General features: G+C 34.9%; 1 protein-coding gene across 1 annotated transcript in view; it reads left to right on the top strand.

Annotated features, from left to right (window-relative positions):
- The window catches only part of Psme4 (proteasome (prosome, macropain) activator subunit 4), a 100,768-nt gene that overhangs the window by 41,030 nt on the left and 31,973 nt on the right, over nucleotides 1-27,765 (top strand). The window contains exons 11-28 of the mRNA XM_013017913.1: nucleotides 394-483; nucleotides 1,977-2,041; nucleotides 2,245-2,395; nucleotides 4,870-4,968; nucleotides 5,442-5,511; nucleotides 6,478-6,545; nucleotides 7,264-7,479; nucleotides 8,430-8,587; nucleotides 9,512-9,607; nucleotides 17,850-17,905; nucleotides 19,610-19,666; nucleotides 19,868-19,923; nucleotides 20,016-20,114; nucleotides 20,765-20,827; nucleotides 20,945-21,040; nucleotides 22,164-22,295; nucleotides 25,450-25,659; nucleotides 27,243-27,379. Coding sequence (XP_012873367.1) covers nucleotides 394-483; nucleotides 1,977-2,041; nucleotides 2,245-2,395; nucleotides 4,870-4,968; nucleotides 5,442-5,511; nucleotides 6,478-6,545; nucleotides 7,264-7,479; nucleotides 8,430-8,587; nucleotides 9,512-9,607; nucleotides 17,850-17,905; nucleotides 19,610-19,666; nucleotides 19,868-19,923; nucleotides 20,016-20,114; nucleotides 20,765-20,827; nucleotides 20,945-21,040; nucleotides 22,164-22,295; nucleotides 25,450-25,659; nucleotides 27,243-27,379 — 1,919 coding nt within the window. The remainder of the gene's footprint in view (nucleotides 1-393; nucleotides 484-1,976; nucleotides 2,042-2,244; nucleotides 2,396-4,869; nucleotides 4,969-5,441; nucleotides 5,512-6,477; nucleotides 6,546-7,263; nucleotides 7,480-8,429; nucleotides 8,588-9,511; nucleotides 9,608-17,849; nucleotides 17,906-19,609; nucleotides 19,667-19,867; nucleotides 19,924-20,015; nucleotides 20,115-20,764; nucleotides 20,828-20,944; nucleotides 21,041-22,163; nucleotides 22,296-25,449; nucleotides 25,660-27,242; nucleotides 27,380-27,765) is intronic.

Here is a 27,765-nt window from a genome sequence, read left to right as displayed (position 1 = left end):
GGGTTTGATTCCTCAGCACCACATAAGCAAAAAGAAAAAAGCCAGAAGTGGCACTGTGGCTCAAGTGGTAGAGTGCTAGCCTTGAGCTAAAGAGTTGAGGGACAGCACCCAGGCTCAGAGTTCAGGCCCTACAACTGGACCCCCCGCCAAAAAAAAAATGGATGAAGTAAAAGAAAAGACATTCTTTAAAAAAAAAAAGAGTATATTAGAACTTTATAACTAACATAACTAGTTTGTTAGGAACCTTAGAATATTTATTCTGGGTGAAAAATATCAAAAAAGATTATTGGGGAATTTATCACAAGAATTTATTTGGATACATAGCTTATGACATATTTGTATGGAGTTAGGATTTTATAATTAATGTTGAAAATGCTTTGTATCTTTCCATAGATCACATTCCAGTTTATAGCAACATTTTCTACTCTGGTGCCTTTAGTAGATTGTTCATGTGTACTTCAAGAAAGAAATGACCTCACAGAAGTAAGCACCTTTTTTTGTTACAAAGTGTTGAGTTCTAAATTAATACTGTGTATGGACAGTAATAATTGACAGTTTAGAAACTGGATACATTCTGCAAAGTAAAATTGTTATTTTGAGAGTAGAGTGGTATAAACTAAGTATAAATGAAGAGTCAGGCTCTCATTAATAGGTTGTATAGCATTGGAAATAAGTGAAAAATAAGCCATTTCTATTAACAGCTGCTGCCTGGAGTTATGCTTCAGTTTCATTTCTATCACTTTCCAGTATTTTGCTAAGCACAGGTGGTTGTATTTTGTTTTTACCATCATATGTTAGAGGCTATTGGGACATTGGCATTTGATAAAGCGAGTTTTTCTTCATGATTGTTTCTTTTAGAACTGCTAAGAAGCAGACTTTGAGCAGAGTCTCATTAAAATAAAAACCATTTTAGTTTGTCATGAGAAATCTAATGTCAATAGATTTATCATTTATGAGTATAAGTTAAATGTTCCTAAATTAAAATTGAAGCCTTAAATCATACAAATCAGCGTGCTAATTAAATCTGGAAAATCTAAGAAGCCTAATGTTCCAAGCTCATGCCCAAACATTCTGTCAAAGAAGGTTTTTTTTTTATTGTAAAGACCCATCCAAGAATGAAATAACTTGCACCAAGGATAAGTATGTTTTACCATTATGGTTGTTACACCAGTGGCCCTTTTTGACAGAGGCTAAGATGGAAGACTGGATTTACATAGAGCCTAGGACTTACGTAGTTTATCAACCTTTATACTCTTGATACTTTGAACCAGTTAATTCTCTGTTGTGGAAGGCCATCCTTCCACTGAATTTAATATGTTTTGCTTCTAAGGGCCTACTTTTTCAGTTTTTATATTGTTAAATGTCCCCTGAGGAAAATTTTTCCCATATATTTCCTTTACTTGAAGCATATTATTGCTTGATTTGTATCATTTGGAAATAATTTGGATAATGCTATACTACCTTTAATGTATAAACTGGCAGTTTGAAAACTAGAGTTGAGGGGCTGGGAAGGTGGCTCAGTGGTAGAGCGCTTGCCTTGCATGCATGAGGCCCTGGGTTCGATTCCTTAGCACCACATAAGCAAAAAAAGAAACAAGCCAGAAGTGGCACTGTGGCTCAAGTGGTAGAGCACTAGCCTTGAGCTGAAGAGCTGAGGGACAGCACCCAGGCCCAGAGTTCAGGCCCCATGACCAGACCCCCCAAAAAACAAAAAAACAAAACAAAACAAAAAACTAGAGTTGATACTAAATTTGGCTGCTTCTGTTTTGGCTCATGTAAAACACGTTAATGAATTCGGTTTTGAGAAAGTAGTAAATGGAGTTGTTATAAATTGTTACATATGATTGTTGTATTTCTGCCCACTATAATAATTTGGTATTAGATCTGTTTGCTAGGCCATAATTAATTGATTTTTTTTTTAGTTCAGAGGAAAATATAATCCTTTCAGTAATTGTCTTCACTTTGGGATGTTATAGGTGGAAAGAGAACTTTGTTCTGCCACAGCTGAATTTGAGGATTTTGTCTTACAGTTTATGGACAGGTAAGCTGACAATCTAGACCTGTCTTTTCTCTGATATTAAAAAACACACCTATTCTGTTCTAGAAACCTTAGTTTCTCTTTGCATTATAACCTTTTTGTGAAGTTACAGATGTTAACTTGTAATTAGCTAGTTTAAATAATCATGACCAAAAGGATTGTTTAATTTTTAGTTGCTAAAATTATGCTTTGTTTGCATTATTTAGATGCTTTGGTCTTATAGAAAGTAGCACATTGGAACAAACAAGAGAAGAGACAGAAACTGAGAAAATGACTCACTTGGAGAGTTTGGTTGAATTAGGACTATCTTCTACGTTTAGTACAATCCTCACACAATGTTCCAAAGAAATATTTATGGTAAGAGAGAATTGCTGTACAGTTATCCTCCAGTCTTATTGATTGATTTGGTATTTTAAAGTTGATCTTTAGTTACTTTTTTTTTTTTTTTTGGTGAGTTGTGAGGTTTGAACTTGGGGCCTGGATGCTATCCCTTAGCTCTTCTGTTCAAGGCTAACACTGACATTTTGAGCCACAGTGCCACTTCTGGTTTTCTGGTGGTTAATTAGAGATAAGAGTCTCATGGATTATCCTACCTGGGCTAGCTTTGAACTGTGATCCTCAGATTTCAGCCTCCAGAATAGCTAGAATTATAGGCATGAGCCACCAGTGTCTGGCTGGCCTTCAGTTACTTAATGTGTGTTACACAGTTGATGCTTTATATCCAGGTCCTCATTATTTCCAAATTCCTTATTTGCAGATATACCTATTTGCTAAGGATTGCTTTGCTTTGCTTTGTTTGTCTGTAGAATCCATCTCACTGTGTAGTCCAGCTGGCCTTGAATTCATAAATCCTCTGCTTCAGCCTCTTGAGGCCAGGAATTACTTGTAAGCATGTGGGACCACACTTAGCTTGAATATGTCATTCCAAACTCAATATTCAGTTGATGGGCATGTTCCCAGCTCATATCCAACAAGGCCACATACATTCTGCTGGCTTGAATTTGTCATTCCAACCTCAGTATTCAAGTTAATGGATGGACATGTTCCCAGCTCATATCCAATAAGGTCTTGTTTTAGCTCTTACATTGTTCTGAAAGGGATCTATTTATATTTAGTGCCATGTTTTGAGGATGGTTTTTGTTGTTGTTGTTGTTTGTTTTTTTCAATTCTTGGAAGCTTTTCTTGGATCATTTTGCTGTACAGAATGACCTCCAATACTTAAGTGCTTAAGGAGAAATCTAGTGTTCCTAAGAATAATATAGTTAGGCTGTGCCTAATGGACAAATATCGTACGTTAGGTGTGTGTCCACCGGCATGGGTGGACACTATATTGCTGTTGACTTGAACTCAAGGTTAATGAATCAACAGTATGTCCTTAGTAAATGTCTGTAAATAGAAACACACTTAAAACAGGATTATGTACTAATAGATTGATAAAAATCTTGTGTTGTAGTTAGTGGCTGAAAGCAACTTAATCCTACATTTTCCTTAGGAACATTTGTTCAGTATTTCTTAGTGAATTATTTGCAGCCACTTTAAAAAACATGATTATCCTGAACAAGAAGTAGTTGTATTCATTAATTTAAAGAATTTGGGTAGTAATTGGGTTTGAACTCCAGGCCTCAAGATTGCAAGGCTGGTGCTCTACCACTGGAGCAATGCCTCCAACCTGGCCATAAGCCATGAGCTTCCAGATATCAGCCTCCTAAGACACTGAGATTACAGACATAAACCACTAGTACCTGACCTTTTTTTTTTCTTTTAAACACAGGTTCTCAATATTTAGATTGAGCATCTGCAACTCATTTTATAGTCCAGGTTGGCTTTGAATTTATAATCCTTCTATTCATTCATTCTGAGTACTAGAATTAGAGGCCTGCCACCACATGCCCAGCATTGACTATATATTTTTTTAATTTACAATTAAATATAATTACTTTGGAGAAAAGCTTTGGGAATTCTTTATACCATACTAGATAGATCATACTGGGGGCACACTCAGATGTTAGAACCAAGTAAGGTTGGCCAACCACCTACTCTGATGTTAATAATCAACTGCCAAAAGGTAGAAAACAGTCAAACAAGAAGAAATAGTATCTGGCTTCATGGTACCTTAGGAAGAGTTGTTTCATAAGGAATTAGATTTAGTACTTATTTGATGCTGGAGTGTATACTGGGTTAGCTTTAAGATTACTGTTTATTTCTATTTTTTTTCCTGAGATTAATCTGAGATTATCACTGTTTAACACATTCATCCTTAAAGCTGCATGAAATAATTACTTAGATTTATGTGAGTATAAAGAAAAAGAGAATACAAATCATTTTTTAAAAGAAAAATGTTAATAGTTTAAAGCATTACTAATCTTGAGTTTAGAACTCATTTTTTTTTCCAGAAAGTAAGTTCTGTGACATGATTTTAAAATTAAGTAGGCTGCGTTGGGTCTTTCAGAGTAGCGGTAGATACTTGTAGTTGATAGTTGTCTTGTAAGAGTTTATAATCCAGAAGATTCTCTTGTTATATTGAGTTAGCTATCAAGATAATTAAGTTGAATTTGCTTCCATTGGCTGTCATGTTGTATATAAGTTTTCTATTATAGCAAGTGAAATCTAGGTATCTCAAGTATTTTGTTCATGTAACAGTCATCTGCAAGTTGTTCTTAGACCTCAGTGTAAAGTTTTCATCAAAGTCTTATAAAACTAGGCGGTTAAAACTTGTTATTTGGTTGTTTTTTGCATATCTGGTGTATATTTACCATTTTCTTTATATTTCACAAGATACTTAATTTTCTATAAAACATTGATTAGACATGTTTCTTACACATTCTTAACAGGTGGCCCTTCAGAAGGTTTTTAATTTTTCTATTTCACATATATTTGAAACAAGAGTTGCAGGCCGTATGGTGGCAGACATGTGCCGAGCTGCTGTAAAGGTGAGTTTATTATTAATATTTGAGACAGGGTCTCACTTGTAGCAGAGACTGAACTCTAACTCTCCATCCTTTTCCCCTAGCCTTCCAGAGTGCTGTGTTTAGGTTTTTTTTTGTCGTGGGGCCTGAACTCTGGGCCTGGGCACTGTCCCTCAGCTCATCAGCACAACCACTTGAGCCACAGCGCCACTTCCAGCTTTTTTTTTTTTTCTGCTTATGTGGTGCTGAGGAATCGAACCCAGGGCCTCATGCATGCAAGCAAGGGCTCTACCACTGAGCCACCTTCCCAGCCCCTGTGTTTAGTTTTTTTGACTGATAAGTTTAAGATTAAGCAACCAACAAGTATATTCAGTTTATTTTTTTCAGAAGTTGCTTATACCCTTGCTGTTTTTAGTAGTACTGAAAATAGTGCTACTGTATATTTTTTGTGAAATGTTTACCTTTCAGAAAACTTACATCTGCAAATATATTTTCAGTGCTGCCCTGAAGAATCTTTGAAGTTATTTGTTCCCCACTGCTGCAGTGTTATAACTCAGCTTACAATGAGTAAGTCATAAACTTTTTATTCTACCTTTACATAATGGTAAGAATCCATTTTTTCTTCACTTCTAGAATGTTGTCAAATGACAACACATTTCTTCGAGCTGTGCAGTTTTTACTTTGTAATTTGTGAGGAATTCACCGCCTTCTATCCCATATGTCCCATGTGTCATCCAGGCTATCAGTTTAGAAATTGTACTTTAAGCTGGGCATTTGTGTGGCACATGCCTATAATCTTACCTACTCAGGGTTGAGACCTAGGGGACCTCGATTCAAAGCCAGCCTAGGCAGAAGAATCTATGAGTTTCACCTCCAGTTAGCCAGCAAAATGTTGGAATGGAGGTGTGGCTCAACTGGTAGAGTACCACCTGTGAGAAAGAAAGAAACAACCGTACAGGATCCTGAGTTGAAGCCCCATTTTCATTGTATAAAGAATTTTACTTAAATATTTTTATCCAGCTATCAAGTTATAAAAATATGAATTCTGCCAGGCACTGGTGGCTCATGCCTCAGGAGGCTGAGTTCTGAGGATCGTGGTTCAAAGCCAGCCCCAGCAGGAAAGTCCATGAGACACTTATTTCCAGTTAGCCACCAGAAAACCAGAAGCGCACTGCATTATGGCTCAAAGTAGTAGAGCATTAGCCTTCAGTGAAAGAGCTCAGGGAAAGCTCCTAGTCCCAGAGTTGAGGCCCCATGACTGAATTAATAAGAATTACCAGCAAAAAATAAAAATTAAAAAATATGTATGTATATTGCTTTATGAGGTACTGAAGGGGAGTACTCAAAGTTTTGATTGTTACATTTATTTTCTTGAAGATTGAGTTTTTACCCCTGTTTGAAATGGGTTCACATTCATGAAGAAGAAAGAAGTCTCTGAAAGAAATTTTCTGATATTAACCAGAGATATCTTTGAATGATGTATTTGATTGCATGTGTGCATTTTCTCCCTAATACTATTTTGCCATGTTTTAGATGATGATGTGTTGAATGAAGAAGAACTAGACAAGGAGTTACTATGGAATCTACAGCTTTTATCTGAGGTATTGGAAATTTTTGGAAGAAAAAAATATGAAAATATTAACTTGCTTTTAAAGATTAGCTCTTTATGGGAAATTGTTTTTTAAGCATATACAAGGACCAAAGATTTTTTTTAGCATTTCTTGATACATTTCAGAAAGTACAGATATTTCATACTCATTGTTTAAAGGAGTATGGAAATTAATACTGTATGATTTCTACTTGCCTGAGTTTTTGCCAGTTCTAATGTGGGTAACGTATTAATTGAACAATTTGTTAAATTTTGGAATTTGTTTCTTTTGCATTAAAAATTTGGCCATCGATCAAGCTTCAGTTTCCTTTATGAGATAGTTTAGAAATTTAAGCAAATAAATTTTATTTTATAAAATCCTGGGCCAGGGAGTAACGAACGTGGTTTTAAGTGTTAAGAGTGCCTAACTAGTAAGCATACAGTCTTAAGTTCCAAACTCCAGCACCTCTCCCCTCCCCTAAAGTAAGAAAGGGACATGTGGGGGAGAAGAGAGAGAACCATTTTGAAAAGGGTGGTACATGAAAACTAAAGATCAGAAAATGTGTTTGATTGTTTTTAAACAATTTTTAACAATTAAGATAGTTTTTGAACAAATTAAAATCATTTTAAGAAATATTGTTTTAGGCTAATTTATTGGAAATCTACATTCATTATTCATTCTTGATCTTTTAACTAAAATAGATTTAACAATTTTCTTTCCCCCTTTTTAGATTACTCGAGTGGACGGGAAGAAGTTGCTTCTTTATAGGGAGCAGCTTGTAAAGATTCTGCAAAGAACCCTGCATTTAACTTGTAAGCAGGGTTACACTCTGTCTTGTAACCTTTTACATCATCTTCTTCGTTCTACTACACTTATCTACCCTACAGAATACTGCAGTGTACCAGGTGGCTTTGACAAGCCCCCTTCTACATACTTTCCTATCAAGGCAAGTATTTTCAATTTTAAGGATGCAAAGCTATATTGGATTCTTTTTCTAAGTGACTTTTCATATGGGTTTTGTTTCTATCATTATGTATAAAGATGTCAGTTCAAAACTGATTATGGGGGGGAATGGACAAAAAACTGGGTGCCCATACCTGTAATCTTAGCTATTCAGGAGGCTGACATCTGGGGATCACAGTTCAGAGCCCGTGTAGACTGCAAAGTCCACGAGACCCTTATCTCCAATTAGCCACCTGAAAACTAGCTTATAGCTCAAACTAGCCTTGAGCACATAACCTAAGGCTCAGTTAGGTGCCCAGGCCCAAGTTCAAGCCCCACAGCTGACAAAAAAGAAATTGATTATTAAAACTTTTATTGGAGGGGGTCGGAAGCTTGTCTCATATGGTAGAGTATTAGCCAGCGAGCTAAAGTGCAAAATATTGAGTTGGAGGGCTGGTAGGTGTGATGGGGGTGGGGCATTGGGGGAGTGGGATGGGGAGGACAATAACTTTTATTGGATACATTAACCTTGTGCTGTCTAAAACTTATATTCAGCCCAAACTCATAATTCCTTTTCTCTCTCCTCTTGCTCAAATTGGTGGTCTTGAGCTGTGTTCCTCAGGCCTCAGCAGTGCCATCAGCTGGCTGATTTTCTTTTCTATTTGCACATGAAACAACTGAGTGTGCCCTATTTCATTTCTATCATTTCATACAGTTTCTTTCTAATCTATCTAGTCTCATATAATCATACTGTCACTATGCATATTAGGTAGCTCTTTTGGGAGCGTTTTCCTTAGGAATGCTAATGAAGGGGCAGTGTTTTCATTGATAACCTTTTGTACATTATTTACTTATTTTGGATTACTTCTTCATTTTTTGTTGACTTTTATATTTTGTAAAATACATATTTTATTCAACTTCTCAACTTGCTGAACAAATGCTTCTCATTTCTAGGACTGGGGTAAACCAGGAGACTTGTGGAACCTGGGAATCCAGTGGCATGTTCCTTCTACAGGGGAAGTGTCTTTTGCTTTCTATTTGTTGGACTCCTTTCTCCAGCCTGAGCTCATCAAACTCCAGCGTTGTGGTGATGGGGAGCTTGAAATGTCTAGGTTGGTTTTCTTTCATAATCATTTGGTATTTTTTGTCAACTAAAACAAATTACTTAGTATTCTCTTTCAATGTAAAATTTGCCATAAATGTACTTAGAAGATTTTTTAAATTTTTACTTTTTATTGTTAAAATGGTAATGTACAGAGAGGTTGCAGTTAAACCATTTATTTTTATTTAATTGAAAGTTCAACAACACTTAAAATTTTAAATAGAAAAACTGCAGGGTTCTCTCCCCACCCCCCTCTAGTTTCTAAGTGGAAACTTTTTATTTAGCAATTCTATTTATTTAATTATTTTAAAAATGTGTATAAGTATGCTCTGTTTGTAAAGGGAATACCAGTTTTCTTATATTGGGCTTAGATTTGTTTCTTTTTAATAACTCACATTAATGTTACTAATAAAAGTATCTCTATGAGATTTTTTTTAAGTATTTAACAAAAAAATTGCTTTGAAACTTTACACTTTCATAGTTTGTATCTTTGCACTTTCCTAAAGTGATAGTAGGAAAATTAGTATGTGTTAAGCTCCAGAAATCTTTAATGGACTTGATATTGTCTATGTAGTACATTAAACTACATTTGAAGCAAACATTTAGCCAGTAGTGTTTTTGAAAGATAAATTAAGCTACAATGGCTGTAGCACTGTTAATGCTTCTTGATAGTGATCTTTATGATAAAGATGTTATTAAATTGAGAATTGCTTTACAAAGAGAAATTGTTACTTGTAATATTTTTTAAAGCTTGTTTAAGCAAGCCGATTTCATGTTAAATATGTTTAATTATCCTATATTATCTTAAGTTGATAAACTGAAGATGTTTGCTGCTTTCTTGCTTCTTATATATGCCTACATCCTGTTTCCCCAAGACACTTTAGAACTCTTAAAGATTAGAAATCTTTTAAAATGACAATTCTTTTATCTTTAGAGATGATATTCTTCAGAGTCTGACTATAGTGCACAACTGTTTAATTGGCTCAGGAAACCTCCTACCTCCATTGAAAGGAGAACCAGTTACTAACCTGTAAGTAAAAATAACTGCTTTACATATTTTGCTGTTTTGCCATATACTTTGCCATGTATTTTAAATATTTGCGACTTAATGAGCTACTGGTTTTGTGATTGCTCTTGTTTCTGTATTGCTTTATTTAAGCCTTTTATTTAAAAATACCTAAGGCACAATTTAGGATTATTTTAAGGACTTTTCACATTTTCATATGTTAAAATGACTAACTTTAGATATTACTATATTTAAAACTATCAGTTTATAGGTGTTAAGTTTATCCACTAATTTAAGGTATTCTTTTTAAAAAAATCTTTCTTTTCTCTGCAGTAAAATTGATTTAGGAGTTTGTAGGGAAAAAGAAACTTGGAGTATTTTTTAATTAAAAATTTCTTCAATGTTCGTTATTTTAACCATATTTTGAATGAATTATCTCAGATTAATCCACTATTAGTATTACTATGTACATTATATAATATGATTTAGAATGAAATCAACAGTATTTATTAACTCTACTTATTTAGTAAACATTAGTTTCATTATTCTAATATCTTTTCATCATCTCATTACTAAGCAAGGTAATTAAAATTACATAAGAATGAGTAGGCTAGGCACTGGTGGCTCATGCCTATAATCCTAACTTCTCAGGAGGCTTGAGTATCATGGTTCAAAGCCAGACTATGCAGGAAAGTCCATGAAACTCTTACCTCCAATTAATCACAGGAAAAGCCAGAAGTGGAGCTGAGGCTCAAATGGTAGAGCACTAGCCTTGAGCTCAGAGGAGATCGTGGACAGTGGCCAGGCCCAGAGTTCAAGCCCCACTACTGGCCCCCCCCCCCCAAAAAAAAAAGAGTAGTAGACAATTATCCCATCTTCCCCTTCAAAAAACACAAAGAAAGGAATGATTATTTCCTTTGTTTTAAAACAACAATAAAACTTAGAATGCTCCACTGAGTGGTTTCAAAAAGGTGGCATGTGGGCTGGGAAGGTGGCTCAGTGGTAGAGCGCTTGCCTTGCATGCCTGAGGTCCTGGGTTCAATTCCTCAGCACCATATAAGCAGAAAGAAAAAAGCCGGAAGTGGCGCTGTGGCTCAAGTGGTAGAGTGCTACCCTTGAGCTGAAGAGCTGAGGGACAGCACCCAGGCCCAGAGTTCAGGCCCCATAACCGGACCCCCCCAAAAAAAAAGAGCTAAAAAAAAAAAGGTGGTATGTCTGTCTTATATTTTTGTAGCCTTTTCTATAATCTCCACTTTTTTAATCTAAACTATTGAATTTTGTAGTTAGATTGTGATGCTTAAGAGGATGTACGTCATTTGAGGCAAAGAAATTATTTTAAGTATGCCTAAGAGTTTGCTGACTTCCTTTAAAAGAACTTTGTTTTATCATTTGTTTTGTAGTTGGACATAAATGTGCCAGAAATTCATTTTTGTTAAGTGAATTTGATTTAAACAGTATTTTAAAATGAGAAACCTTCAGATTTAGCAACAAAAAATTTCCAATGATGTTTCCCTATAATAAGAACTTAGTCTATCTTTTATGGCATACTAAGTTATTACCTACTTAATAGATTAGCATGTTAGTAAATACAGTTCTCTTGGAAGTGTTGACTGTGAGAGAATTGTAGTCATTTAAGGCAAAGGTATGTTTTTCCTGTTAGGAAATTTTTGGTATCAAATCCAGCCATGGTAGCCCATACCTATATATAGTTCCAGCTACCAAGAGACCAAAAGGAACAAGGTTTGAGCCCAGTATAGTCAAAGGTTAGTAATTCCCCATCTCAACAAGCTGAGTGTGTGTCTTTGATCCCAGCAACATGAGAGGTAGATAAATCTGAGGTTGATGCTGAATAAGACGAGATAATATACAAAAAGTATATATAGCAGAAAGATCTGAGGGCATGAATTAAGTGTAGAATGCCTACCTTTAGTAAGTGGGAGCCTTGAGTTAAAACCCAAATGCTGCCAAAAAAGAAGAGATTTTTAGTATATGAGTGATCGTTAGAAGCTGGTACTTAAAAGTTAAGGAAGGTTTTATGTTTCCATTGCAGTTCTTATTAGGATGTAGTCTATTTATGCTATGTACATTATAGTAGGAATTTAAGCAAGTTTTCTTTTGAAGTGTATGTTCATCATGGCAAAAGTTAGTTGTAAGCTGGCTGTAATGGTATACACTACCTGATTCCAGCACCTGAAAGCTGAGGTAGGAGAATCACAAGTTTGAGCCCAGTTTGGGCTATATCATGAGACATTGTCTATCTCCCACAACATTATATAAAGTCAGCTTGTAAGGAACTTAAAGTGCAGTATTTTAAATTGCTCTACAGTGGACTTATGCATTAGAAGCTCCAAAATTCTGAGTTTTAGGATTTTTCTGAAAAGGAAAGATGTTTAGATAAAAAGTTTTTAGAAATTTTACATTTAGAGTAAAATTTAAATATATTTAAGAATAAATATGAAAATGTTTTCTAAACTTAAACTTTAAAAAACCCATTGAATAATTGTGTATTTTAGGATTCTTTCTAGTTACTATTTCTACACAGGATAATAGTCATGTAATACAGTATTAAAAATAAATGGTCAGCTCTTCACATTTGAATTCCAAAAGGGGGCAAATCTTCTTTTGCCTTGTCAATAGTTCTTTTTCTTTGGTTGGTCATGGAGCTTGAATTCAGGGCATGGGCTCTGTCCTTGAGCCTTTTCACTCAAGGCAAGCAATCTGCCTCTTTGAGCCACAGATCTACTTCTGATTTTCTGGTGGTTAATTCAAGATAAGAGTCTCACTGACTTTCCTGCCTGGGCTGGCTTTGAACTATGATCCTCAGATCTTAGCATCCTGAGTAATCTAGGATTATAGGTGTGAGCCACCAGTGCCCAGCTTCGTCAGTAGTTCTAACAGAATTCTTTCCAGTTTATAACTTCTGTCACCTTTATCTGAAAATTTATTTTTTCAAAATGTGGCTTTTCATTAAATTCCTATGTGTAGTATTCCTTCTTTTGCAGAAGACACATTAATTTTCACCAAGGAATAATAAACTAATAATATAGATTTCCTAAAATGCTTATTTTTTGTAGTGCGGTAAGGGTTATAATATTCTAAGTTGAAATTGCTTTGAAAAAAACAAAATAATTTAAATTGATGACTCTGTTGTTCTGTGGTCTTTACTCCTACTGTGAAGAAAGAATATCTGCAAAATAAGGCAAGAGAGAATATCAATAAGTTAAAACATTACTTAGGGTATTAGTTACTACAAAGGAACTAGAGGGAAATACACTAGATGAGAAAGTAAAGGGTCAAATCTGAGACTGACTCTGCATACTTTTTTGATGAGAGCTTTAGTGAAATGTTTAAGATATTTGAGGAAATACATCTTGCTGATAACAATTTGATTATGGAATTGTGAGACATTATTATGAGATTCATGGTCTCAGATTCTAAACTGCTTGGAGCATTACATAGTATTTCAAATAGTATTTCAAATTTTGTTTTTTTGTTTGTTTTTTTTTGGGTCTGGTCATGGGGCCTGAACTCTGGGCCTGGGCACTGTCCCTCAGCTCTTCAGCTCAAGGCTAGCGCTCTACCACTTGAGCCACAGCACCACTTCCGACTTTTTTCTTTTTGCTTATGTGGTGCTGAGGAATCGAACCCAAGGGCCTCTGGCATGCAAGGCATGCGCTCTACCACTGAGCCACCTTCCCAGCCCCTAGTATTTCAAATTTTAACTTAGGCGTTTTCATAGTAGTCTTATATTTTCAGTAAGGTAACTCAGTATTGAATTTGCTTTGTGTATGTATTGATAGTACGATATTGATCTTCTGTGAAAACGGTGAAAACTTAGAAGCTGAGTGAATGTACTACTGTGTTTTCCTGTGGGAAGATCTAACTTAGTTTCTAATAAACTGTATGTGATAATCTTAATCTCATTGTTAGAGAAATGGCTACCAAATGTGAAAGCCTATATTCTGTGCTATATGATTAGAGATTGACAAGTATAAAAACCTAACTCGTAAGCGTAAAAGTAATGATCTACCTATAAGTATACTTGTACTTTTGTGCTGGTAAATACTTGTACTTTAAATTTCACAGTGTCAAAGTATGGGTATTATGAGGGTAATTAAGGATAAAAATCTTTAAAACAGAACTTTAAACAATTTAAATTTTAAGCAATTTTTTCAGATACCATAGGTTACTGAATGAATTTTAAAATGGAATTTTCTTCTTTTATTCTTGGGACTTAAGTTAATGTTTTGAGATTGTGTGTACTATAGTTCTCATAGTTTAACCTTTATAGATATGGAAGTTAGAGTTTATTCTTCGAGGGTTATACAGAAATTTAGAAACTTGGTTTTAATCCTGAAGCCTTCAACTTCTCCCTTTTTCAGTCCACTTTCTCTATAATCTTGGTCTAACCAGCTATCATAGGACACAAAAAAACTTAACATCTACAAAACAGGGTTACTCAAGGTAGAGGAGTCACCATTTTTCATTCAAAATACTTCTTTGTGCCCCTTTCCTCAGATCTGTTAAATATTCTTAGGATCTCAGATTTTACTAACTTTTCACTCCAGAAAATTCTTAAGGTCTAATAGACCATTTCATTGATATGTGAAAGGATGTGTTGCATAATGCAATGAGGGGCAGGGCTAGCTAACCTCTCTTGGCACCTCCAGGAAACTACCCAGCTCTGCTGGGGAAGCTGCACACAGAAAAGGAAACAGTTACTACTCCACGGTGAGTAACCCTGTTTTCTCCTTATTTCACGTTCTGACTGTTCTTACTGATTTTTAAAAGCTTATGTGTCAGACATAAAATTGATTTTGTTCTCAAGGTTAATTTTAAGTCTAGTGGTTTATAAAATTTCTCTTAGCAACCCTTTGGTCATATGGTAGCCTAAGAGCCAGCTTATTGAATTGGATAATAACACACAGAAATAGGCCAATCATTTCTTCTGAAATTGTTTCTTGTTGATGGGAGGGACTTTTTAGTGTCTTGATTTTATGTCTTCTATGTTTTCATTGGGATAGGAAGTACTGGTTATTGGAAAGGACAGGATGTTCTTCCATGTGGAAAAATTCTATATTATTGGCTGTACTTGTTATGTGATAATTCACATAGTCTTCATTTGCATGTTTAATTTGTATTGTGTTTTTTTCATTTATGTTACTATTTTCTTGGTTTTTACCATCCTCTTTCCTACTTTATTTAATTTTCAGTTCTCCAAGTGTAAAGACTGCCATCTAGTGATACAAATGGCACATCATTAGTGGCAAGTTCACAGATCTTTTAAGTTGCACAGATACTTAACACTTCAAAAAAAAAAGTTAGGTGTTCTGGAGCTATCTAGATGGTAAAGCTTGACTTAACTTCATTATTATTGTAATTGTGTGGGTGAAATTATTTAAATATGTTGTATTGCTCAGACTTATTTACAATATATTTTATTGCTGACTTGCATTTAGTTCTCAGGTAAAATGGTAACATGTAAAATGAATGAACGAGTGAATGGGTAGGATGAATTTCACCTGTAGGGAGAAATGATGGTATTTGATGTACATTATAGATATTGGTACTATAGCTTTTAGGCAGAACTTAGATCTATAAGTGTTGATCGCATCTCAAGTCTATTCAATAGCTTAGATTACATACATAACTAAAAGTTCTAAACGATATTATTGAGTGTAGCCTGGTCATATGTAGTTTTGTAAGGTAGCCACAAAGAGTTATTCTTCCTTGGATAGTGTATAGAGATTTTTTTTTCAAAGAAAACCATTAGCTTATATGTAGAACCATGACCAAGCCAGTAGAATGCCAGCCTAGCAAGCCCAAAGCCCTCAATTTTAATAGATATGAAAAGATCAAATTAAAGTTGACTCAAATCAGCATGAATGGGAAGTAACAAAATTAAGGATCTAACCAGAAAGGAATAAATCATTTTTTATTTTAATGCATTAGTTGATAATTCAAACCTTTATACATAGCAGTAGCTTTTTAAATAGAATAAATGATAATCTTGAATTTTGAAATAGGAAGGCAATTCACAGTGACACCTGAGTTTAAGAAATTAGCATCAGGCTGTTGCTAATGACTCCTCGATTCTCAGTAGGATGGGATCTGAGGATTGAGGTTAGAAGTCAGCCTAAGCAGGAAAACTGTGAGATTCTTATCTCCAATTAAAAAATAGGAAGCTGAGCTGGGGCTCAAGTGGTAGAGAGCCAGCCTTGAGTGAAAAGAGCTTTGGAACGGTGCCTAGGCTTTGAGCTCCAGCCCCAGTGTGGCACACCAAAGACAGAGAGAATTAGCATCAGACATTTTAGATGTAATGTTTCTAAATGTGGTTACAGTATGATTGGTATTTCTAGAGCCATATATGTATATATAAAACAAAAAAATATCCAGAGCATAAAGTCAGTCTTTTTTTTATACAGTAAACATAAAAAATAATTGGGTACACAGCTTGCTTTTTAATCTTACTTATAAGAGTAGTGTGTCTAATTAAAATTGATGCTTGATTTAATATTATTATGGTACTAGTTATGAACTGGGTAAATACAACTAATGCTTGTAGCAGCAGTGAGGAGCCATCTGTTATATAACAGCTCATAACAAGCACTTGCCAGGCTCTATAAGAAAGAGCGGTAATACTTCCTTATGCTTTATCCTCATTATTCTTCAAATACAATGTATTTTTCTCTTCAATTGCAATAGGGACTTTGAAATCTGGTTTAGTTCTTTAAAAGCAAGATTTTGGATACCTAGGTATTTTTAATAATACGGAATTTAGAAGATGCTCTAATTTGCAAGCTGTTACCACAGGTTGAAACTTTGTAGAATGAAAACCAATTTTAAGAAAAAAACATCTAAAAAGCAAATTAGCATTTTATACTATAAAATATTAACAAGTGGGACTGGGAAGGTGGCTCAGTGGTAGAGTGCTTGATTTGCATGAATGAGGCCCTAGGTTCGATTCCTCAGCACCACATAAGCAGAAAAAGCCAGAAGTGGTGCTGTGGCTCAAGGGGTAGAGCGCTAGCCTTGAGCTGAAGACAGCATCCAGGCCCAGAGTTCAGGCCTTACTACCGCTCCCCCCCCCAAAGAAATATTAACAAGGCATCAAGTAAATTAGTAGAAGAAAACCATTTCCCTGTTTATACTTTATAGACTTGGTTTTGAAACTTACCCATTCACTGAATTATGGTGAGAAACATAGCTAAGTAACCTATGATCACTGAAGTAGTCTTTTAGTGATCATAATGTTACTATCAATTATTTAGCTAAGTATTATAAGGATATGTAGCTGTCAAAAATTAAGATAGCAATAACTCACTTAATTACCTTGGAGAATGTCATCAAGATGGGGTACTTGATTTAGAAGCAGTGCTTCATTATAAGTGCTGTACAGTTGGTTAGTGATCAATAATAATAATACAGTAAATTAGCCTGTATTGGATCTGCTTACCTCACCTCACCTTTGCTTGGCACTTGTGCCATGTTCCTCTTCTTAGAAAGTATCATCTCTTAATATAAAAACAGCTATTGAATAGTTTGAAATAGTGCTAGAAACTGAAGTATATATTTCATTGAAGAAAATATATATTTCAGGCACACACACACACGCACGCACGCACGCACACACACACACACACACACACACACACACACACACACCCCTCTTCTATGAACTCTGTTCTTACCCAGAAGGTTTCTTTTAACCTTCTTTTAAATGAATTTAAATAGCTGCGTCTGATTGTGGTAACATACTTCTTTGTGGCTGATTAAATTAGAAAATGTGGAATTTTTGCATTGATTTTTTTTCTCAAAATCAATTGTATTTTACTACAAGTATTATGAGAGATCCATTTTTCTGGTTTAAAGATAAATGGGTCATAATTATCTTTAAAAGCTTATCTGCTGTATGTGCTTTAGTAGAATATGACTGCATTTTACCTATAATTATAGTTATAAAGCCAGATTCTCTTTGTATGAATGTGTAAATGTTATTAAGTCATTGGCTTAAATTTTTACTTTTGAATTTTTGTTGAGAATTGAATGAATCACCTCTAAGGACACCAAATTAACATTTTCTTTAAGCAGTAATGTTAAACACATAACATTAATCTTCAGAAATATTGAAGCACTGAAGATCGGAAATCTGTTTGTTACAAGAGCAGCGCTATCTTTGTTTAGTTTAAAAATTCTAACAGACATTTCCTTTCTGTTTTTTGTATTGATATTATTAATAAATGTAAGCACTCTTGTTTTTATACAGGGTACCAAGTATGGTGTCCTTGGAGGAAACAAAATTGTATACTGGGCTTGAATATGGTATGCGAATCTTAATCTGTGTAAATCTGTGTGGATTATTTATAACATTCTATAAGGATTAAAGAATAGGTTTGTAGTTTGGATTTTTCTGGACTCTAAGTGAATCAGTTACACAGTAATAATTTTTTGCTATTTTAATATCTATAATTTTTTAATATTTTTGTTTTTTTGCTAGTCTTGGGGCTTGAACTCAGGGCTTGGGTGCTGTGCCTGAACTTCTTTTCCTCAAGGGTAGGACTGTACCACTTAAGCCACATTCCCAGCCCCAAAATTTTTTTTTGAAAGATAGCAGTTGGGTTACTCAATTTAGGCATTCTTATGTGCAGAAGTAGGCTGTCCTGCATCTTAGGTTTCTTTGTGGTTAAATTCTTTCAGGATCAATGCTTTGTACTTGATGTGAATGAAAATATTATAACCCCTCTGTTCTGATGATCTCTATATATTGTATAGGTCTATCATAGTGAGTTAAATTTTATTTTTCAAGATGTGGTAGTGGGTACTGACTGGGCACCTTTTGTATGATGGGCAACTGCTCTAGCACTGAGCTATATAACCCAACCACTTCAATTCAATTCTTACATGAAACAGGGCTGAGAATGTAATTCAATAGTAAAATATAAGGAACATTGCATTATGCTAATTTAATTTAATCTGAACCTAACATTTATAGAAACTTAAGCACACTTCCTTATTGGTGGATTAACAGTAGAATTAGTTATATACATTAAGCACTAATGCATAGAATTATTTATTCATATTTAACTAGTTTTATACACTTATTGCTTGATTTGAGTTCCCTGTAACTATTTAACTATGCATTTGTGACCCCTAGAGTTTTTGAAATGTTGTCAATGGTAGTATCTCTTTCTTGGGGGTGGGGGAATAGTCTTGTGGCTTTTAGGGCCTGGGAGTTGCCCCTGAGCTTTTAAACTCAAGGCTAGCTAGACTTTGAGCTACAGCATCACTTCTGGTTTTTTAGTGGTTCATTGGAGATGAGAGTATCAAAGACTTTGCTGCCCAGGCTGGCTTCAAACTGTGATCCTTAGATCTCAGCCTCCTGAGTAGGTAGGATTATAGGTGTGAGCCACCAGTGCCCAGCAGTATCTCTCTTTTTGCCTGCACACGAAAAATTTTAAACTAACCATTTTATCTTATTTTATGGTTTTGTTAGCTTCTCCCCCCCCCCCCATCCTGGGGCTTGAACTCAGGGCCTGGGCACTGTCTCTGAGCTTCTTTTGCTCAAGGCTAGCACTCTACCACTTGAGCCACACAGCTACTTCTGGCTTTTTCTGTTTATGTGGTACTGAGAAATCAAACCCAGGGCTTCATGCATGCTAGGCAAGCACGCTACCACTAAGCTACTTTCCCAGCCTTGGTAGCTATTTTTTGAGAGACGATCTTGCTATAGCCCACTTGATAACCTGAAACCTACCATCCTGCTGATTCCATATGCTGGAATCTTGAATGTGTACCTCCTCCAGATCCAGCATAATAAAAGTATAGGTTTGGGAGGTTAATTCTAATCTAGTGCCTAGTCACTGAATCAGCTTAGATGAAGAGGAAAAAAGAACAAAAATGCATGACATTCCCTTCCAACCCTGGGGTTTTTTATCCTTTCTATAATAAGCTATTGATATGTAAACATTAGTAATCTGAGGAGCATAAAGTGTGTAAACCGTCTTTCCTATTTTTTTTTTAAACTAGATACATCCAGAGAGAACCACCGGGAAGTAATTGCTAGGGTCATAAGGAAGCTTCTTAGTAAGTATATAAAGTATATATGTGCATTTAACTTACCTATATACTAAAAGTGTTTAAGAATTTTAGTCTCTTAGGTACTTTTATTTTAACATTTTTCATTTTACATCGTGAGAATTTGGAGCATTGTTTCTTAAGTAATAGATTGCAATTCATGTAGTAATACTAAATATTTGAACTAGTTTTTTTTTTCAACCATTGTAGATCATATACTTGACAATTCAGAAGATGATACCAAGTCATTGTTTCTTATCATAAAGGTATAATTGTCATTTTATAGTTCCATAATTATTAATATTATTGGGCTTGAATTGATGACATGTAAAATAAAATTTGAAATTATTTGACACAGATTATTGGAGACCTTTTGCAATTCCAAGGATCTCATAAGCATGAATTTGACTCCCGGTGGAAAAGTTTTAACTTAGTAAAGAAATCAATGGAAAATCGGGTCAGTATTTTCACATAAAAGTTTGAAATAATATTTTTTAAAAGATACATAAAATTTGGAAAATATTCCTGACTTGGAAAATAGTTTTTTATAAAGAGAAATCTACCTGTAAGTAGAAATAGTATGGATCAAATAAATCTTAGAAAAGATATATTTTACTTAGGCAAAATCATCTGTCACTTTGCATGATCATCTCTGAACTCTCAATGAGATTTTGGACAAGAGCATTTAGGCTGTCTTGAAAAAATGTAAAAAAATTGAAAATAGGAATTGTCTATTGGTGTGAATGTTATATAAATATAAGAAAATACATCTTACCTTTCTAACCTTATCTGGGAACACAGAAGAAACTGTACAGAAGAGCATAAATAGCTCTTCTTATACAGGGCACTTTTACTGAAGTTGACTTTCTAAAGGTTGACTGTTAATTGTGCTAAATGTTTTAGACACGGGGAATGTAAAAGGGCAAGGAGATTAAGGAATTGTACATTCAAAAACTCCTTATCAGAAAGGAGCATGTTTTCTGTTACTATTTTAATTGAGACACGATATTTTAAAATGTAAAACTGATGGTTGTAGAATGAATGAAATACCAGCAGTACTCAGTAGCCATACATAGATGGTCTTTGAAATTCTACTTTGTTTTCTAGCTCCATGGGAAAAAGCAGCATATCAGAGCACTATTGATTGACAGAGTAATGTTACAGCATGAGGTAAACATCTTTTTAATCACAGTTATCTACGTAAAATGCTGGCTGTGTAGTTAAAATTTTCATAATTAAATGAACTTTCAGTAAACACTTTGAGATCTGATTTACATCTTTTCTTAGCTACGTACACTAACTGTTGAAGGTTGTGAATATAAAAGAGTTCATCAAGATATGATCAGAGATCTTCTTCGATTATCTACCAGTTCATACAGTCAGGTAAGGCTTATCCAACACTTCTCTCCTTTTATTACATGCAATTTAAAATTTAAATACCCCATTTTAATAATGGAGTCTGTAAGTCTCTCCCATAGAGTGAGATTGATTGGAATAGTGTGTAAATGTATAGAAATAATGCTGAAATCCTTCCCACAAATAATGTAAGCTAATTAGAAAAAAATGCTCTTGTATAGTTTGCACAGCAAGAAAGTAAAAGAATAAAAACAAAAATCTAGGCTATTGGCTGGGAATGTGGCTTAGTGGTAGAGTGCTTGCCTAGCATGCATGAAGCCCTGGGTTTGATTTCTCAGTACCACATAAACAGAAAAAACCGGAAGTGGCGCTGTGGCTCAAGTGGTAGAGTGCTAGCCTTGAGCAAAAGAAGCTTAGGGACAGTGCCCAGCCCCTGAGTTCAAGCCCCAGGATGGCCAAAAAAATAAAATCTAGGCTTCTTTTTTCTAACTCATTAGCATTGAAAGGACCTTTCAAATTTCAAATATTTCAATTAAAAGAAATAATATAAATTCAAGTTTGCTATCTTCAATTGAATATTTGTTTAAATTTGAGAAATAATGCTAGTATGATACTATTGCCACTTGATTTGGTGAGATCTTAAAAGATTACTACTCTGAAGACCCTATCATTCTTCCTATGCATTATGCTTTGGTTTCAGAAGCTGCTACCATACTTGTAGGGGTCCGTTCTTTAAGGTAGGCTAAGACTATATCCAAGCACAGAGAACTGGAAAAAGAAATAATTTATAATGTAATCAATTAGTCTATCTCTATAGTAAATGTCTTTGCATAGACAGAATAAATGTGACTGTTATCAAGAAATAACTCAATAAATGTTAAATAGTCTGCCTCTTAGCTATGTTATCAAACAAATGCTTATCAGTTACATTCAAACTCCCTTTTATAAGAAGTAGTGTAACCTAAACCATGCATATGATTAGTGATATTGTGCTTTATTTTTGTTAATTATTTGCCCACTTTTTAGTAATTGTGATGTATTTTTTGGTTGATTAGAAAAATATTGTCACTTTGTTTTCATAATTAGGATTTTTTTTGTAGTTTGTCTGCTATTTAATGAGAATCTTTTGCTTTTTAATACTTTTCTCTAGGTCAGAAATAAGGCTCAGCAAACTTTTTTTGCTGCCTTGGGAGCGTATAACTTCTGTTGTAGAGATATCATTCCCTTGGTTTTGGAGTTCTTACGGCCGGGTAGACAAGATGTCACACAACAACAATTCAAGGTACATGTGTTTCAGTTTCACTATGACAAGTTTCAATCACATAGAAATATTGAAAGAATTCTGTAGTAAAATTATGCTTAAAAGAGATTTTCACATTTTGTATTGCAAATATTGTCACATTTGCTTTATCAAATAGCTATCCACCAAACTTATTTTATAAATGTAACTCAAAGTAAGTTAAAGATAACAGTACATCTTTAAACAAGGATAGTCTTTGTTTCTTCTTCTCCCTAATTGTTTACTCTCATGTTTGTGATTCTTATTATGGGAAATAGGTGATATAGCTACTTATGCTGGGTAACTAGGATGACATGCATGCACCATGACTTTCAGCCTTTGGTTGACTAAGGATCTGGAGAGTTTTATTTCTGCCCAGATTGACCCCAAACTCCAGTCTCAGCAATCTTAGCTTCCTAAATAGCTGGATTATATGCATGAGAATTGCTGCACCCAGCTACTATTTTTCAGTTTTCATCTTATTTGAACTCTTTAATTTTGTCCATATAAAACATTCTCAAAAAGGTCAACTACAAGCGGGGCTCTGGTGAGACATGCTTATAATCCTAGTTATTCAGGAAGCTGAGATCTGAGGATCATGTTTTGAAACCAGCTCAAGCTGAAAAGTTCATGAGACTCTTATTTCCAATAAACTACTCAGAAAAAGTTATATGTGGTGCTGTGGCTCAAATGATAGAGCATTAGTCTTGAGCAAAAGAAGCTCAAGGACAGTGACTGGGCCCCAGGACATGTACACACATAGACAGAAAGGACAACTACATTCTATCCAATAATCTAGTCTTACTGACTATAACACTCAGTACTGAGGGTCAACAAACCTTTTCTATAAAGAAATAAAAATAAATAATGGGACTTTTAGTTGCTGTGCCAGCTACTCTTTGGTGCCAATGCAGCATGAGAACAGCCATAAAAGAATGGACATGATTACTCATAAAACCAAGTAACTAAATCTAGGCTATGTAGTTACTGGTCTCTGCTTATAAGCTAATTAGGAAATGATATTTATTACTCATTTTAATGCTCCCTTGCCTTTTGACCTCTCCATCTCAGATCTTCTACATGGCTACTGGTACCCTCTGTCCATATCTCTCCCTCCCTCCCTTCATTTATGTATATGTTTATGTTCATGATCCTCAGATTTCAGCTTCCCAGTAGCATGAGCCACTGGCACCCAGCTGTTTTGAGATGGGGTCTTTTCATATTTGTCCAGACTGGTGTCCTAACTTCTAGGCTCTTGATCATCCTGCCAAGCTTCTCAAATAGGCAACTATGGGTTTGTGCCATTGTGTCTTGCTCTGCTTGGCTTCAAAAAGAGCCTCTCAATACTTGTGCCTTGGTCCTCTTACATAACTCCTAGGCTCTCCATCCCATAGCCAAAGATTTTAATTATTATCAATATACATGGAAAGGTGGTCTTTAAACTTCAGTATCTATGTCCAACCACCTTCTAGACACTGTCTCTAGAATTCAGTATGCTCAAATTGACTCCCTGTTCTCTCTCTCTCAAGCACCAGATGACCAGTTGTTCAGTCTAGAAGCTTAGTAGTAAATGCCTTTGTTTTTCAGTCTCTTCATAATCATTTACCAGCTCTCCATTGGATCTCCTTAATAAATCTTAATTTATTTCTCTCTGGTGATAAAAGCAGTGTATCTGCCCAGGTTCTATTGCCTCTCTATTCTTTGTCTTTTGTCATTTTTTTCCTTTTCTGTTCTAATTATATAAGCTTTCATGCAGTTGCTTAAACTTAAAACATTTCTTCCTGTCTTGGCTTCTTCTGTCTTGCTGATTATACTACTTAGAACTTTTTTGGTTTTTCCTGCCTCTTTGTCATGGGTCAGGCAGACTATTCAGCCACAAGTGCTCAACTTTTTTTCTCAGGGAAATCTTTGCTTCCTGAAAATATTTTGCCTAGGTAGGATGAATGTGCAGCCCAGTGACAATGACTCATGCCTGTAATCCTAGTTATTCAGGAGGCTAAGATCTGAGGACCGAGGAAAGATGCCAGCCTGTGCAGAAAAGTCTACATCTTTAACCAGTGAAATACTAGACGGGAAGTACGGCTCAAGTTGTGGAGTGCCCACTGTGAATGACCCCCCCCCCACCCCCACCCGTCACACACAAAATATCAGTACTGGAGATGTGGCTCTAGTATCTACTTGTCTAGGAATTCAAGCCTCCGTACCATCAAATGAAAAACTATTTAGGTCCCCAAAATCAAGGTTGCCAAGTAATATTGTGGAGAGCGCATATAGAGAGGAGTGGAATACAGGTTGGGGAAGAATTCAGATTGAAATGAAGTTAAATTAGGTTTTCCACAAATGATAGTGTTTCGATAATAATAGCTATTTTTATTTTTTAATAAGGGGAGATATCTTAAAGAGTATACCCAGTATCACCAACATCATTCTGATTAAACTTCCATGGGTAGAAAGTACAGAGTATAATTAAGTAATATACTTAGTAAAATACTAGGGAAATTACTTGTTTTCTCTTTTTATTGTCAAGGTGATATATAGGGGGTTACAGTTACATAAGTAAGGTAATAAGTAGATTTCTTGTCAAACTTGTTACCCCTAGGCAAATTATTATTATAATTATTTTTTGGTCAGTTATGGGGCTTGAACTTAGGGCCTGAGTACTGTCTCTGAGCTTTTTCACTCAAGGCTAGTGCTCTACCTCACTCAAGGCTAGTGCTCTACCACTTTGAGCCACAGTGCCAGTTTTGGTTTTCTGATGGTTAATTGGAGTAGCTCGGATAACAGGCATGAGCCACCAGATCCAAGCTCTAGGCAAATTATTAAATAGTAATTTCAGGCTGTGTTCCATAGCATATTGAATGGTATGTTCCATGCTGTTTATGTTTGGTTGAAAAACTCATTTAAAAAATAATTATTTTTTGTGTATTATCTTACTAATTGCTATTGTATTAGCAAACCATTTCCAAATTGCTGGATATCACTTACTTAACTGTCAAGTTCAGGTTTCTAGAAAAGAAGAAAAAAAAAAGTTAACCTGTTTTATAAACCCAAATATCAGGTATAGTTAAGTGTTCATTGTGGATGTGGATCCATAGGTAACAACTAAATCTTGCCTCTTATTTTCCAAATTATTTAACTTTTTTTTTTTTTCCTGCAGGGTGCCTTGTATTGTCTCCTTGGAAATCACAGTGGAGTGTGCTTGGCAAACCTTCATGATTGGGACTGTATTGTGCAGACTTGGCCAGCAATTGTTTCTTCAGGGCTTAGCCAAGCAATGTCTTTGGAAAAGCCATCAATAGTGAGGCTGTTTGATGACCTTGCAGAAAAGATTCATAGGCAATATGAAACAATTGGCTTGGACTTTACAGTAAGCAAATTCTTTCAGTTTTAATGAAAATGTTACCTTGTTGAAATGCCTTTTATTTTTCATGTCCTTTTCATTTTAATAACAATATTGTTGACCTTTTTAATGATTTCTAAAACAGGTGTTAGTTTTCTCTTACCATTTCTGTTTTTTTGGTGAATATTACAGATAACAGAATAGTAAATTTGAGCTTGTCCTTCAAAGAACCAGAGTCCATAATTGGGTTAATATCAGTTTTATTTACCATTGTTCAATGAATGTTAATGGCACATTTTTTCAAAAGTGTATATTAGGAAGATAGCCATATTAGATGAAGTCACAACCTACCGGGTATTGGGTTTATATTAGAGTGCAGAATATTCAGATGATTTAATAAATGAAAGAGATAAGTAATAATATTAAAGTTCAGTGATTCTTAAATGGAGAGATAGCAGGTCATCTAAAAATTTTCATATGTAGTCATACCATTACCATGTCAGAATGGATAGAATAAGAGTAGTTGAATCTCCCTCTTTCCTAAAATGATTACAGTTTTCATCTCCTCCTTGGTTTAAAAGACATCGTTATTGTTAGCCAGGCACTGTTGGCTCATGCTTGTAATCCTAGTTGCTCAGAAGAACTGAAAGTCAAAGTTTGGAGTCAAAAAGGGCAGAAAAAATCAAGAGACACTTACTTTGAATTAGTTGGAAGTAGATGTGTGGCTCAAGTGGTAGAGCACGCTAGCCTTAGCAAAAAAAAAAAAAAAAAAACTAAGGGAAAGGACAAGGTCCTGTGTTCAAGCCATAGTATCAGGACCCAGAAAAATTATCATAAAGAATTCATGTATTGCAATGTATCATTTAATTAAATATTTTAAAAATATTTTACTTGAGATATAATTCCCACAAAACTCATCCACCTAACACATAATTGTATACCTAAATGTTGCTCCTAATATATTGAGAGTTATCTAACCATAATCACTTTAATTCCAAATCTTTATCAACTAAAAATAAACCTGAATCCCACATTATTCCCCAACACTCTTAACCTCTGCAAACAAACAATTCTGTCTGTATGAATTTGCCCATTAATGGACATTTTATAAATGGAATCGGTATATGTGCTCTTTTGTGTCTGGCCTCTTAGCATAAAATTTTTAAGCCTCATCTTTATATTAGATCTTTCATCTTTGAGCTTAACAGTTTCAGAGGTTTTAGGTCTTGATCCTTTATATCTGTCACCTTAAGTATAAGGTAAGGCAAAAACTAATGGCAGCAGAAGTATATCAATGCATGGAAGCAGAGAAGAGTAACAGGAAGGGGCCAGAATCAAGATAATACCTACTAGAGGTACATCCTCAACATCTTCCTCTAACTAGGCTCTACCTTCTATAGCCTTATCACCTTTCAAAAGTTGATTCATATTCATCATTGTTTTGACCCATAATGAAGATCCTTCATGATGAGATTGCTTCCCCAAAGACTGTTTCTGAACACTTACTGTACACCAAGCCTTCAATATGAGAGCCTTTATTTATCCAAACAACAATCTGTGTTATATATTATAGCTCTTTATGTTTTTTAATCTGATTTTTTCTTAATAAGATTCCAAAGTCATGTGTTGAAATAGCGAAACTACTTCAACAGTCAAAACATCCTTCGGTTAACCAGACATTTCTCAGCCCAGAAACAATTCAAGAAGGACTTAAACGCCAGCAAGAAAAGAATGCTGATGCCCTAAGGTAATTAATTTATGAGTGATCTGCTAAAATAAATGTTGTACTTAGCAAGTTTTAAATAATGGTAAAATATAGATGTACTTTATTATTTATTGGTTTTTACCTATTGACCTGAGAAAATGCAAAAAGGAAAAAAAAAGAATGCAAGAAGATTGAGAGATAATGTATCACAAACCTCTGAATTTCACTTTTTAGCTGTGGAAGTAGAAAATATATCTTAATATGTTATTTTTGTATTGTATCTTTTTTTCTTTTTTTTTATTTTAATTTTAATTTTTTGTGAACATACTGTACAAAGGAGTTACAATTACATGGCAAGATAATGAGTACATTTCTTATCAAGCATTGCAGCCTCCTCCTTTGTTTACCCTTCACATCTCTTCCCAGCC

Source organism: Dipodomys ordii, unplaced genomic scaffold (assembly GCF_000151885.1).
Source record: "Dipodomys ordii isolate 6190 unplaced genomic scaffold, Dord_2.0 Scaffold37, whole genome shotgun sequence".
Classification (NCBI taxonomy): domain Eukaryota; kingdom Metazoa; phylum Chordata; class Mammalia; order Rodentia; family Heteromyidae; genus Dipodomys; species Dipodomys ordii.
Note: the sequence above shows the minus strand (reverse complement) of the source record. Positions and strands in the feature narration are given on the sequence as shown.